General features: G+C 40.5%; 2 protein-coding genes across 22 annotated transcripts in view; one reads left to right on the top strand and one right to left on the bottom strand.

Moving 5' to 3' along the window:
- Positions 1–14969, top strand: part of ZAR1L (zygote arrest 1 like) — an 87060-nt gene that overhangs the window by 50277 nt on the left and 21814 nt on the right. For 14 of the 18 annotated variants that reach the window (XR_011489139.1, XR_011489137.1, XR_011489138.1 and 11 more), the window contains one exon: positions 12121–12235. Coding sequence is in view for 5 of the 18 variants with exons in the window: in XM_070471769.1 (XP_070327870.1) it covers positions 12121–12235 (115 nt within the window). In the remaining 13 variants the exon portion in view is untranslated. Of the gene's footprint in view, positions 1–12120; positions 12236–13106; positions 13380–14542; positions 14932–14969 lie in introns of all 18 variants that reach the window. The other 4 variants (XR_011489143.1, XR_011489142.1, XR_011489141.1 and 1 more) reach the window with 3 other exon arrangements.
- The window catches only part of FRY (FRY microtubule binding protein), a 321997-nt gene continuing 310407 nt past the window's right edge, over positions 3380–14969 (bottom strand). For 2 of the 4 annotated variants that reach the window (XM_070471761.1, XM_070471763.1), the window contains 4 exons: positions 9553–9570; positions 7376–7486; positions 5829–6031; positions 3380–4834 (listed from right to left, as the gene is read on the bottom strand). In XM_070471761.1, coding sequence (XP_070327862.1) covers positions 4576–4834; positions 5829–6031; positions 7376–7486; positions 9553–9570 — 591 coding nt within the window. In that variant the 3' untranslated portion in view covers positions 3380–4575. The remainder of the gene's footprint in view (positions 4835–5828; positions 6032–7375; positions 7487–9552; positions 9571–14969) is intronic. The other 2 variants (XM_070471762.1, XM_020875299.2) reach the window with 1 other exon arrangement.

Here is a 14969-nt window from a genome sequence, read left to right as displayed (position 1 = left end):
TTTTGTCACTTCCACTGTATAGTAGCAAGGGATTTGATTTAGGCCATACCTGAATGGTCTAGTGCTTTTTCCTACTTTCTTTCTTCAATTTAAGTCTGAATTTGGCTGTAAGGAGTTCATGATCTGAACCACAGTCAGCTCCTGGTCTTGTTTTTGCTGACTGTATAGAGTTTCTCCATCTTTGGCTGCTGAGAATTTAGTCAATCTGATTTTGGTATTGACCATCTGGTGATGTCCGTGTGTAGAGTCTCCTCTTATGTTGTTGGAAGAGGGTGTTTGCTATGACCAGTACATTTGTGAGCCTTTGCCCTGCTTCATTTTGTACTCCAAGACCAAATTTGCCTGTTACTCCTAGTATCTCTTGACTTCCTACTTTTTCTTTCCAGTCCCCTATGATAAAAAGGACATCTGAGGTCTTGGGTCATCTTTATTATCATTACTCTGAATTCTTTTTTGGTTTGATTGCCCATCTTCATTTAACTTATTTATTCTTCTAGGATTTTATCTTGTTCCTTACTCTGGAATATATTCCTCTGCTGTCTCATTTTGTCTAACTTTGTGTGTTTACTGTCCCACAGTCTGCCGCATTGTAGTTCCTCTTGTTTCTGGTGTCTTCCCTCTGGTAGATGAGTATGGTCCGAGAGACTTGTTCAGGGTTCCTGGTGGGAGGGATTCATGCCAGCCCACTGATGGATGGAGTTGGGTCTTATCCCCCTGGCTCTGTCAAGAGGTGTGTTTATAGGTGTGTGTGTGAGCTCAGGAAGACTTTAAGCAGCCTGTCTGAAGGGCAGGGCTGTGTTGTTTGGCCTGAGGCATCTCAGCACTGTAACCTTTGGGCTCTTGGGTGGGGCTAGGTCTTGGCCTCAAAATGGTAGCCTCAAGGACTGTTCATGCAAATGAGTACTCCCCAATACCTCTGCCACCAGTGTCCTTGTTCCTGCAATGAGTCATAGCTGCCCTCTGCCTCCCCAGGACACCATCCAAAACTAGCAGGTAGGACTGGGCCAGGCTCTTATGAAGTTACTGCTTTTTCTCGTGGGCCCCCGTGTGCATGAAATCTTATGTACAGCCTCCAAGAGTGGCATTTCTGCTTCCACCAGTTCTGTGGAGTTCCTGCGGTCAAGCCCCTCTGGCCTTCAAAGCCAAATGCGCTGGGGGCTGCTCCTCCCAATGGCCAGACACCCAGACTGGGGAACTTGACCTGGCACTTAGAATTCTCACTCCTGGGGGAGAACCTCTGTGATAAAATGATTTTCCAGTTTCTGGGTCACCACTTTGTGGGTGTGTGATTTGATTATATGGCAAATGGAACCCTCCTACCATGTTGTTGTGGCTGCTTTTTTGTCTTTGATAGTAGATTATCTTTTTTGGTAGGTTCCAGTCATTTTTCCTGATGGTTATTCAGCAGATAGTTGTGATTTTGGTGTTTTCGTGAGAGGATAAGCTCAGGTCCTTGTCTGGGGATCTCTCTGAGGGTTCTGTTAAAATGCAGATTCTGAATCTGTGGGTCTGGCGTAGGACCTGAGGATCTGTGTTTCTGCCAGGCTCCCAGAAGACGGAACTAATGTTGATCTGTGTGCTGAGCAGCGAGGTTGTAGAAAGGATAACACCAATCTTTGGAGAGGGATATGCCTTAAATGGTAGTACTGTTTACTGATTTTTTGTTAAAGGATATGATAAAGGCTACAGGTGAACACCCACAGGGAACAGATGCATAGGGCAGGATTTGGGGAGAGGGCACAGAGCTTCCATCACCTCTCTGGGCACTCCCAGTTGTTCCCTGCCTGGAACACTCCTCCCCACCCCGCCCCAACCACCACCTTATTTCTGTAATTCCACAATTCACTGAAAGGAATAGCGTTAGAGTTTGGAACCCGAAGAGCCTTAAGAATCGACTCTGTGCATGTTTGTACACACGTGTGCAATGATAAATTACAAGCATCTTTATCTCACATCTTTACTAACAGTAACAGTCTTACCTATTGGTGGGAATAAGACATTCACATGCCTCTAAAATGTATGGTGCTTTTACTAAAATACTCAATTTGGACACTACAAGTTAATCAAGTTATGTCTTAAGTTGCAGTACACCTGCCTGAATTGCCTTTTTATGCCAGTGGATAAAGTATGTGACATTCTGGGGCTAAAAAGCATGGTGGTAGGAGGAGGTGTTCCTTCTCAGAGGTGAGGAGATAGGCATCTAAAGGAGAGGGCAGATATCCTACTGCCCCTCTCCTGTGCCTGAGCCTGGGGAAGTGAACATTAAGGTTCAGTAACAGGGAGAGCACGGCACTCCAGGAGACTCGAGGGCAGCTCTAAAGCCACTGATTGTGCGCTCCGCTGGGGCCCATCTGCAGCTTCAGAGGGCCCTTCTGCTTCACTGAGGGAGAGCAGGTTAAGAAACAGGAAAAGTAGAACTCTTTCACATTAACAAGCCTGTTTAAAAAAAGTAAGAAAACAGTAAAAAAAAAAAAAAAAAAAAATCCACTACTTCTCATGACCACAGATGATATTACTGAAAAACTCTTTTTAAAAGAATAACCCAATTATGGTGGTTCTTTGCTGGGTAAGAGGCCACAGTGGAAAATTTAGTCATGACTAACCAGTCCTTTCTAGTGGGGGTCCCAGCAGAACTCAAGAGTTGCCTAGTGTTGTTAACCACAGAAACCTGCATTTTGTGAAAATTTTTTTTCCCCAGAGAGATTGTGATTGTTTTTTCTTAATGATTATGGTTAATCATCTTTAGGGTAAGTTGAAAATCATCAAAATAGTATGCTGACAGCAATGTCCAGAAAGTCATTAAAACCCAGTTAATAATTGTATCTGTGGTAACATTAAGAAAATCTTGGATCAGACTCTGTTGTGGATACATCTAGAAAAATTACTACTAATGATTTAATTGTATATTAGAAGGCAAGTTACGTTGGTTAATCTAAGGAGTATGAGTAGGGAGACCATAGAAGATGGATTGTTATGTGTTTCCATGATCCCGTTTTTTGAGTTGGGTGAAGAATAGATGGGTTATGGTGAAAGAATAGAACTCTCTACTTTTTCCTTATCATTAATGGGTCTCTTTCAAAATTTTAAGGATGACAACCTAATGATAGGCTGTGGATAATGAGAGTTCTTTTTTTCGGGTCTCTTGCTTCTGATTGTAGCGAGAGCTGGTTGAGGGTTACAGTCTTTGGTGTCCACCTCAAGAGGTTACAGAGACCCCCCCTCTTCCCAGGGTCATGGTACTTGCTTCACAACCCACCCCCTGGCTGCCAGTCATGGAACACACAAGTGTGGTACTCCTTGGGATTGTCACCATGGCAACCCACATGCAAAAATATAAATCAAAGCAAAAATCTTCATTAAGTAGAAATAAAACCTGTGATATCTTTTTGTTTGTTTTTTTTTTTAGTTTAAAGGCAGTTCTAAACAGAATGTCAACCGAGATTACATCACAAAAACTTTAAATGTATTTACAGAGTGAATAAGTTACATAGATAAACTTTGAATATGTTTCTGATGTGCAACAGGTTTACATGCACACAGCTAACACTTGACAGCATTAAATTTAAGGAGAAAACTTAAGAATGGCCCTTTACATATATATTACAAATAAAATGACATTTCTTAAGAAACAGTGACAACTCATATTTTACCTTTATGTCCTATTTCTGGCTATCATGTGGATATTAAAATATGCATGCGTAACAGGTGGAAAGACTTGGAATTTATAATGTGGATGTCTTTAACTTTTTTCTACAAAATGGAAAAGTTGGTTAAAATTAACACTCATCCTTCTGTAGTATAAATATGTTCATAAAAGCAACATTCTAGTAAAAAGCAGCCAAGATCCTTCAAAAAAGGTCTATCTGGACCATTTTTGGTGCGAGGGTCTTAATCACAGACCCCTGCAAAGAGATCCAGGGCTTTCTAAGACAGTAGCCTAGCAACATAAGAAAGGTACTTCATAGCAGCTCCTTTTAGTTACAGTAATGGTATTCAAATTTCAGTGTACATTAAATTGTCCATTTACAATTCCCTTTTCACATACACAGGCTGTCAGCTTTTGACCGTCTTAGAGTTTTCAGTGGCCAGCTTCATTCTGCCTGCTCCTTCCTCAGCTCACCTCACACACACACACAAAAAAAAAAGCAAAAAAAAAAAAAGGAAAAAGAATGTACAAGTTGTAGAATATAAAATATTTAGTGAAGAAAACATTGCACTTTTGCCAATCTAAAATTGTTTCTAGAAAGGAAGGTATTGTTCAGAGTAGTTGGCTTTGGTATGCAATGGAAGTCACATCTTCAGTAGTGAGTTGCATTTGCTCAGTAAAAGGATAACGTGTTTGTGCCACACAGAATGATGGGTGGAGGCTGTTCCAAAACCGTCCTATGCTACCTTGGTTCTTAGAGTATTGCTACATGTGGGAAGTTCTGCCATCCTCTTTATGAAAAGTCCTACAGGTAACAAGAGGGAGAACAGTCTGACCAAGCCTTTTGAAGGCTGAGAAGACACTGAATGATGTCACCCCAGCATGGCAGCACCCCCAGCTTGGCACCCATGGGGGATGGGAGGCTCCTGTCAGAGACTAGTGCCGGAAACGCTGGAATCTGGAAGAAAGGTGGTGAGGACCCGGTAGCTCTGGGCCCGGCGGATCATGTCCCGGATCTCCATGTTCAACTCCATCAGCTTGGTGCAGATCTCAGTCAGGCTCTGGTTAGACCCTACCAACGCGTACGTGCCCGTCTGTCCCAGAGTTTGATGACGGAAATAAATATTCAGTAGTGTCTGGACCTCGTCGTCAGAACTGCTTCCAAAGATGTCATTGGGCCACAGACTTCTGCAGGTAGAAAAGAGCAGCAGAGGTTAGAGGCACTGTTAATTTATAAGGTTGAGTCTTTATTAGTACAAGAAAACTACTTTCTGAATACAAAAGCTTTTATTGAGATAAAATTCTTACACTATACAATCTAGCTATCCAAAATATAATCCTGTGGCTTTTTTGGTTAATATTCAGAGTTGTATAAACATCACTATAATCAGTTTTAGAATATTAATTATTATTGGTTTTGATAAAATCTAAAGTATAAAAATATCAGAATAGGGGGTTTTCCTTACTGTCTAGTGGTTAAGACTCTGAACTTCCACTGCAGGGGGGCATAGGTTTGATTCCTGGTTGAGTTAGATCCCACATGCCACACTGTGTGGCCAAAAAAAAAAAAAAAAAAAAAAAGCCAGAATGGAATCCTATAATCTTAAAACATTTATTTGCTATAGCATTGTGGTTACAGTGAATGTGAATATACTATCAAAATATAGGGGGAAAGTCTCAAAAAGGATATATTAAAAAAATTAGTTTTAAAATTATTTTGGAGCATACTTTGACGTGTTTAAACATTTTAGAGATGACAGATAACTAGAACCAACACTAATATTTCAGACAATAAGTTCTGAAACCTGATGTTTCTGTCATGGTAATGGGAAGGATCTGAGGAGGATTTATATAAACATCTCAATGTTCCTTCCATAGTGATTTAGTCCCTAGCCCTGACAAAGTGACTGTTAGGCATGCATTTCTTTTAACCATCTCTAACTAGTGGGCTTCCCAGGTGGCACTAGTGGTAAAGAACCCGCCTGCCAATACAGGAAACTTAAGAGATACAGGTTTGATCCCTGGGTTGGGAAGATCCCCTGGAGGAGGGCATGGCAACCCACTCCAGTATGCTTGCCTGAGAAACCCCATGGACACAGGAGCCTGGAAAGCTACAAGTTCATGGGGCCAAAGAGTCAGACATGACTTAGCGACGAAACAACAATACAAATAGTCGTGTTACCTGCATTCCCTTATTTGCCGTAAAGCCTTGCCAAGTTCGTTGTTCTTCAAGCACTCAAGCATGGACTGGATGGCTGCCTCAGTGGATGTGAAGGTTGGCTCGGACCACGCCCCCTCGACGTAAAGAGGGTCAGCTGCAATGGCTGCAGTGGCCTCCTTCAGGTTTTTCTTTAGGTCACTCAGTTCCCTGGACATATTTAGCAGCTGTTAAATAAAAAAAGTATTTTTACTATATTTAGTTGCAGGCTGGATTTTACATCCCCAATTAAAATTGTATGAGGTCTGGTTAAGCACAAGCTTAATATCTCAGTAAACTAAAAACAGAACTGATGGAACTGTACTGCTTGATATATGTAGGGCTAAGGGGCTGTATGCACTGAATAACTGTATCAACAGCTGGCACACTCTCCTTGTATAAAAGATTGACTCCTCCTAATGTTTTCTATTTAAGTAGAAGGGCACACATAGAGGTAAAATGCACTAGAAGAACAGGCAGGGGAGCTGGGTAAAGCTGGGTAGATGCCACTTCTGCATTCTTTACTACTACATGGTCAAGCAGATAGATTCTTATGTGCCTTCAGTGCTGTGAGACTGAAGATGTTATCCACCTCACAGCTTATTTAAACAGTTGGGCACATAAGTGCCCAATAAATGTAATCACGAATATGGACCTGTTTGAAGAATAAATTTTTATCCCTATCCCTATGCATTGGGAAAAGATGAAAGACATAATTTTAAGGGAAAGGAGGAAAAATCACAATGTCATGTTAGTATTCATCACAGAGGTAAGGATATTTTGCCTCAGATTCACTGGAACCAGAAGATCCTGTATTATTAAGAAATAAATCATAAAGAGAACCTATGTCACTTCTAGTGCCTCCAGGTGTACTGTTGAAGATAGCTGTATTGCAGTTTGACCTCAAGAGCATTTAAACAAAGAACAGATGTGAATTTAAAGGTTTTTTTCCCTTTCTAATGCAAACTGAGGATGCCTGTTTTCTTTGGGAAGTTGATTTACCCAACATCTTTGCCTTTCTTCATTCCCAGCTTGCTCACTGAACAAGCTATAGAACTGAAGCCCTCAAGGACAGTCTTCACGCAGATGCTGCTTAGACACAATGATACACTCCAGCCCCGGGCTCACAATTAAATGTTGTTGTTAGACTGTCTTAGACACACAGTTTTTAAGCTTGAAAGTGAATTTCTTATTTCAAATCTAGGTAAGTTTTAAATACTGTAGGCGTGTGAATATAGTCGCTAGGGTGAGCACCTCCCTTAGAACTATGCCAAGCTGGCCTCCCCTGGATCCTCAAGGCTGTCTTGCATTTTGTGTCCAGGTAGGTCACTTGCCTCACCCTAGTCCTGGCACCACCAAAGGAGCACGGAAATAAATATGAGACACTAGTGTTTTAAGACTCTTGCTTAAGTGAAATGATTATAAATGTTCAAGTGATTTTATTATACATAAACTGGTGGCAGGGGGGGAGAACAAAGGAAAAGCAATGCTGAGCTCATGGCAGGACCTGGGGTCAGGGGTGGGGGTCTCACCTCTGGCATGGAGCTGACTTCGTGCACCTGGCCGATGAGCTTACAGTAGGACTGAAAAAGCAGCAGCAGCTGGAAGTGTAGCTTATACAACCTCTGACACAGTTCCAATTGCTAAAGAGAGAATTTGTGTAGGAAGAAATAGTTACTAAGGATCATTCTTATATAGTTAGTGAAATCTTAGTGGAGACTAACAATTTTTCTTTTTAAAACAAGGAAGCGTAACTAGCTGTTACCATTCTAAATAACACAGAACAATAAAATCCAATCAATGAATATCAGTGAGAAATTCACAGTATAATATAGAATAAAACAAATCCTGGAAGATTACTAAATAGAATTAGTAGCTATAAAGGGACTTGGTGAACTGCCAAATTTCCATTATATTTGTCTATTAGATTTAATATCTACAAATTACAGCTGTAGTTGTGTTATAGCTGTGGTTGTGTTAATTTTTATAAGCTATATGTCTTTTAAAACATTTTCTTTTTATTAAAAGTATATTTTAAAGGCACGACATTAAGTGGTTCTAGGTGTCAAATTTTATCAATCCAGGAGACACTCGAGAGATTATTCCTTGTGACAATTCTGGCTGCCACTCAGGGTGCAGGCACAGATCTTAAAGTCTGTAAACACAGGAAAAGTCATGTGATTGTCTAAGGTTCTGTGCCAGTTTTACCGACAGTTTCTACTCAGCGCTCAGTAGATACTTGTTGAATTAGATATAAAAAGGGCCCAAAGTGCTTACAAAAAGGAGAAATGATGAAAAGCATGCAAAGCTTTCTGTGGAAAGAATTTTTTAAAACTATTCCTACAAAATGGGGCTTCAGCCCTATACACACCTCTGGAATTGAAAATGTTTTCATTATACAGCATACATGTGCTGTAAAGTAAGGATAAACCGTGAGTAATTCCAGCACCTATGATCATGACTACTGTTTAAGCTGTATCTGCTTAATGGCCTCTAAACTTTGCCTGTTTAATCCCAAGAAAGGTTTAGCTCCTCAGTAGAGGACGGGATTCTGCCAGAGGAAAAGGACAGCTTTCACCAGATAGAACTGCAGGGCTCAGCAGTCACCAGTGAAAGTGGGTTAAATATGTGGCTTAAACCAACACTTCACCATTCAAATGTGGTTAAGTAAGGATAAACAGGGCCTTTCTTTTAGTGTGTGTGTGAAAGTTGCTCAGCCCTGTCCAACTCTTTGTGACCCCATGGACTGTAGCCCACCAGGCTCCTCTGTCTGTAGGGATTCTCCAGGCAAGAATACTGGAGTGGGGTGCCATGCCCTCCTCCAGGGGATCTTCCCAACCCGGGAACTGACCCAGGTCTCCCGCCTTGCAGGTGGAGTCTTTATCATCTAAGCCACCAGGGAAGCTTAATAAGACTAAAAGAATGCAGAATTGAGAGCTGCTGAGGTGCTTAGGTGACTGCTAAGGTCACCTCAGCTGCTGAGGTGACTTAAAATTATTTTCCCCAGATCACTTTAAAGAGAGAAATGACAAGAATTAAAATTTAGGTTTTTAGGAAGAATATTCCATTAATGGTATTAACATACATTTGATCCTAATTTTTAAAAATGACTCCAATTCGTGCTAAGACCATGCTGGATGGATTTTTTTCTTTCTCCTCTCTCTCTGGCCCTTAGGGCAGGGGGAAATTCTACTTGGATTTATGTGATCTCTCAGTGCTTATAACAAGCCTAAGTTTAAAGAAGTAGCTATACGCACTCATTAATGCAAATTAGTTCTTTGGTTGTTTTAGTAACACATTTTACAATGACTTAAACTTTTGTTTGTGGAAACCTTTCAAAATCAGGTATTAAAGACAACTTCCAGAGACTCTCAGATAAAAATAGTATCATCTAAAAACTGAATGTTACCTTTCACAAGTTAGGGTGAAACCCAGCTGTGAAAACCCTGACTTTCCTGTGTCCAATAATGGTAGTTATTACTAAAAATACCCCACCCAGCGCCTGAGAGTTCATAGCAACATAAGTTTCTATTTGGGGAGGAAAGCAGCCTGGAATGCTAATAAAAACTACATGTCTTAGTCTACCAAATAAAAGAAAATGAAACAAAAAAGGGGAAAACATGCTAAGAGATATAATAGTCACAGTAAAAATAAGATTTGTTATGGGTCCATGCCTAAATGGACAAAGTATGAAAGAAAGTTAACTTACTGCAAGAGATTCCATTTGCTACACAGCAAGCATGGCACAGGAAACAAAGGAAAGGAAAGAGAGTACAGGGTCAGTGTACTGCATGCAACAGAAAGCACGGCCCTCTTCAAGAGCAGAGCCGTCCAGCAGTATTAGCATCGCTCGCCCCACCGTGAAAAATGCTTGCAAATGTTGTACCCATTCAACATGCACAGCGGTCCAGTTTAAGACAAGCTCTAATGGGAAACGTGTCATTGGAAAACATAATTTGTGATCCTTTAGATTCTCTGATTAGTTGCTTTAGATTCTGTTGGTCTTGGAGACAGTAAGCGAAAAACTTGTACTGCTTGAAGATTTTAGTGTTTAAATGTGAATAACATGTAAATGTAGTAAAAACTGTGAGGATGCCATTGGATTAATTTGGAAGAACTACCACCCCAAACAATCATTGCTAAATGTTAGTTAAGGCAGAGTCTTTAATGTGCTTGGCTCCATATCTACTGAACTATGACTACCTAATTAGCATATATATAAAATTAACAATCTAAGTGGCATTTTCTTTAGTCATATTGCTTTCCACATTGAGAATATCTGACAGGAGTGAGTGAAAGTCTCTTAGTCATGTCTGACTCTTTGCGACCTCATGGACTATACACTCCATGGAATTCTCCAGGCTAGAATACTGGAGTGGGTAGCCTTTCCCTTCTCCAGGGGATCTTCCCAACCCAGGGATTGAACCCAGGTCTCCCGCATTGGAGGCTGATTCTTTACCAACTGAGCCACAAGGGAAGCCCTCTGACAGGAGAGCTAGATATTATTTCAAAGGATTGAATGTTGTCTTCATCCTTCCGAACAAGTGTGAGCTATGACAAGTAACCTTGCATTTTATTTTTATAATTTTTCTCCCAGTAGTGAATTTCTAAAAGTCTTCTAGAACCAACCATTAAGTCTAGAAGAATATAAATTTGTATCTGGGCCATGTTCAACTACAGCTATCATATTTTTGGTGTCACCATATTGTAATCATAGACTTGTTAGGGAAGGTTTGTGTATATGGTAAGAGATTACCACAACCTGACAGAACATTAAAAAAAAATCCACTTGGCCATTTCTAACTATGGGTCAATACATCTGGTTCTGGATTTTCAAAATATTTAAGGATCTTCTATTTCTAATCATTGGTAACAAAAAACGACTTATTTTAAAACTCTTTCCAAAAAAACCTAAATTATCATCAGTTTAATATGTTGTACTTAACATAAGGTACAGTATATAAAAAATAAAACTATCATTATTATTAATAAAACTATCAAATTATTAGTATCTTCAAACATAAAGCATCATCAGTACCAACTCCCTTACCCCCTGCCTTCTAACAGTTTCCTCTTGTCTCACTGCTAGTAATACGTGTGGGTCTGGCACATTGATGACTGCTGTATCAAGTTTATTGAGTAGTTTTTTTGACCCTGGCTGTAAATACCTTTTAAATCTTTAAGCCTGTGATACAGATTATACAACCCAAGTTATTTACTATTTTCAAGAAAACTTTATAACCATTATGCTAGACATTTTTATAACCAAACCTTACATACTACTGAAAGACAGTCACACAAGAAAGGATTACAGGGCTAGTCTTAAATCTACACGTACAGAGTCTCCACTGTGAGGACTTTTTAGAAAACATCAAATTTGATTGAAACGTTAGTAAGCACCTTAGCATGTAACTGTTTCTGCCATGGAATTTACTTTCCAGAAGCATAGAAAGAAGCGAGTACTGAGCAAATTACAGGGTATTATGTGAAGAAACTTCTGTCTTTTTACTGGTTTCCAAAACAAGGTTGTAATCCCAGAAGGTCGTCAGATCAGCTAAAGGAAAACCTTCTCTGTTCAATGAAGGCCAGTGAGACTTTCTGACTCCAGCTTGGTGCTAAGGAATTTCTTTGTCAACAAATTCCTCCCACCTGGCACTCAGGGCACAAAATTGTGTTTCTTGGCAGCTGGCCAACTTGACAAACACCAGTTCTCAGAGTCCTTCTTACGCACTCCTTTTTAGGTAGGCTAGTCCAAGCTGAATTGATATTTACTATCTCAAAAATCCTTTCCTTGGCCTCAGACTGGGACCGACTTTGCATTTAGAGCTTCAAAAAGATAGTGAAAAATGCCTTTCAAGGAAAATGTTAAACTTTTCCCCCACCCTCTGCTAATATTTTCTGGTATCCAAGTTGTAAAAATAATCCCTTTAGAAATCTTTACAGATGTATCTGTTTTTGGTGATACAGGATTCTTTTGAAAATGTGGAAATGTCACTGTTTTATTTGGTCACAAGGATTTTCTTTAAGCCCTGTTCCTGTACACCTGATACGGCTTGATTTACTGAACTGGATTTAGATGTATGTTTTCTCAAAATGAGAAGAAAAATTAACTCAAAATATTAAGAACCCGTCATAGACAAGGTAGCTTTAAAGCCTAGACATCAGCAGTAGCACAGCCATTCTTGTTTCTCTGTACTCTGCTCTGAAAGGAGTGCTTTGCTTATGACAGCTAGTTAGGTGAAAAATCTAAGAATTTTTCTTTTTTTTTGGCATGCAGGATCTTAGTTCCCCAACCAGGGATCAAACCTGCCCCTCCCTGCACTGGAAGTGTGGAGTCTTAACCACTGAACCACAAGGAACGTCCCCCTTAGAAACTTCCGACATGTCAGAAGGTAAGTCACAGTATTACTGTTGATATATTAGCTATGGTTTTTACCATGTTTAATCTCTGAAAGTCACTGGTTTAAACTAAACTCGATAGAATATAGAAAATCTAGCCAAGTGTTGAAGCTTTCCTATTTTTGTGTTGCATGTGTCACTTCAGTTGTGTCTGACTCTGTGACCCTAGGAGCCCCTAGGCTCCTCTACCCATGGGATTCTCCAGGCAGGTGTACTGGAGTGGGTTGCCATGCCTTCCTCCAGGGGATCTTTCCATGCCAGGGATCGAACCTGTGTCTTTTATGTCTCCTGCATTGACAGCAGATTCTTCACCACTAGCACCACCTGGGAAGCCCACTCTGTGTTACCTAGATGCTTGTAACCTCCTGAGCGGGTAGAAACAATATGTTCTCACTGTTGCTAATATCACTTGGCTCTGGCACATTGATGACTGTTGTATTACATTTATTGAATAGTTCTTTTGGACATTTGTCATGAATATCTTCCAAAATTTTGAAAGGTAAATACGTTTAAACCTCTAATATAGATTGCACAGCTTGAAGTATTTACTTTTCAAGAAAACTTCCACTTCAGGAGGCATTTCCTTAGTCAGTCTAGAAAAGAGATTCCTTATAGAGAACAACTGACTATCTGAAGGATCAAGTTTAATGGGTTACAGTTTAGCTGGAGAAACATCTTGTCTTTTTCAACATTTAGCTTCTTGTTCAATCTGTAGAACAGAGGCTGCAGGCTTCTCCCATTCATGGATTAGGCAGGGATAGGAAACACACAACCAAGAGGGTTAGTGTCCAAGAAGATTCTGTGATGATTTGAATGTAATAAGATAAAATGTAGTGGCGCTAAATGTAAATTACTGTACTTGAGTCCACAGAGTCGAGTGTTCAAGTAGTGCTCAGAAATGGCTGTGAAATTCCATGTCCATCAGCTCAAATCACTTACAGCAGATGAAGCGATGACCTCTGCAGCTTTCCCAGGGCCAGCTCTGCAGAACCAGGAGTTGACCTGTGCTAATTCACTGAAGGCTTGAGGCTGGTGCCTGGAGAGCCCAGAGCTGCAACACTTTACCCTGACCTATGTTTCTATGAACTTCAACTCCCCAGAAGCCACTCCACAATGAATTCCATGGGCAACGGAGAGGTCAGTGCTAGCTTTTAAGTCATGTAGAGATGTGTCTGTCTTCAGGATGTGCACAGGTGGAGAAAGCACTGGTAAAGCCATGTCTGGGACTCACACACCCGCCTTGTTTTACATCGTATTTACTGTGCGCTGTGCCTCATTCTAGAACTGGTATTATAGTCACCCAGTAGCCTAAAGTATTAACTAATCATGCCTGCCTTAAAAAAACAAACAAAAAAACACTTCTGTTTCAGAATCCTTCTCACGTATTAGAAGCACTTTTCTCAGGAGCACAGTTTGTTCTGTTTTGTACACGCACTAGGAATCCTCCTCCAAGGTTCCTTCCAGGAGGGAGCCCAGCATTCTGGCATTTGCGTCTTAGTACACAGAGATAGTTCTCACAGCAGCAAAGAGGAACACTGGCGTTTTTCTTGAAAGGCACAACTCTTTCTACTTGGCAGTCACTTCCCCATTTTGGGGCTTTAGGTACAGAGGCACATGTTCCTATCATAAAGAAAACAACATCGTGATGGTTGGCTCTTACCTGCAGGGTCAGGAACTCACTGCACAAGGATGGTGGAGAGCCACCAGCTCAAGGTCACTGCTGCCACTTTAGGAAGGCAGGCCTGGTGTTGCTATTTTTTTTTTTTTAAATTTTAAGAGATGCCAGAAATGCTGTTTTGAGGGTATGTGTGAACAATTTCAAGTTTAAAATGTTGAGTCAATTAAAAAACTTGTACAAGCTGAATAAAACATGTCTGTGAATTGGTTATAGCTTATAGGCTACCTAAGTGTAAACTTTCCTCATTAATTTGATGTAACAACTTTACACTGAGAATAGACAAAAAATCAGAAAATATTCAACATCTAGAAAACAATTATATTCTCTTCCACAAATTCCACAGTAATTTCTCACTTTTGTCACCTGTTAAGAATGACTAGAAATCAGTTTGGCGTTATGGGGCAAGCCTTGGGGTCAGGAGATTTCACATGCCTGTCTGTACATGGTCATCATCTCTGGCCAACTGACACCTCTAACTGCTCAAGAGTTTGCTAGGTTTAGTAAGGTAAGCACCAATCCTTCTACAAAGTCCACACTTCTCTGAAATAGAATGTACACGTGGAGTAATTTCTGGCATGTTGACTTTGCAGTTTATATCCAGATATAATTTTATTTTCCCCAGACATAGATTCTTCAAGTGAAAGCTTACTTCCTAATCCCTGCTTCCATCTGTCCTCATGCAAAGAGGGCTCAGAATAATGGGCAACATCAAACTATTCCAGAAGACAGAGCGTCTGACTTAAAAAAAGAGAGCTGGAGTAAATCACTGGAGGATAAGTGGTGCTCTGAGGTCAAACATTTGTTGGGTTTTACTTTGGAATGGAAGCCAAATGGTAGCTCTAATTAGAAAAAATAATCTCCCACCAACTCTGGACATAAGATCAATATTTAAATGGAGCAACACCATCATTTCTCCACAAAGCTCACCTTGAAGGTGATTTCTCATCCTTTGAAGGCCCCACACTCTGACATGCTTTTCTCGATGTGATGTGGACATCTCTGCCTTGGCCAGTAAGTAGCCTCCTAACCTGTCTTCCCGAATCCTCGCT

The sequence above is a fragment of the Odocoileus virginianus genome, chromosome 8 (genome assembly GCF_023699985.2).
Source record: "Odocoileus virginianus isolate 20LAN1187 ecotype Illinois chromosome 8, Ovbor_1.2, whole genome shotgun sequence".
NCBI lineage: Eukaryota > Metazoa > Chordata > Mammalia > Artiodactyla > Cervidae > Odocoileus > Odocoileus virginianus.
The sequence above is the reverse complement of the archived record's forward strand: the minus strand, read 5'-3'. Positions and strand labels throughout refer to the sequence as shown.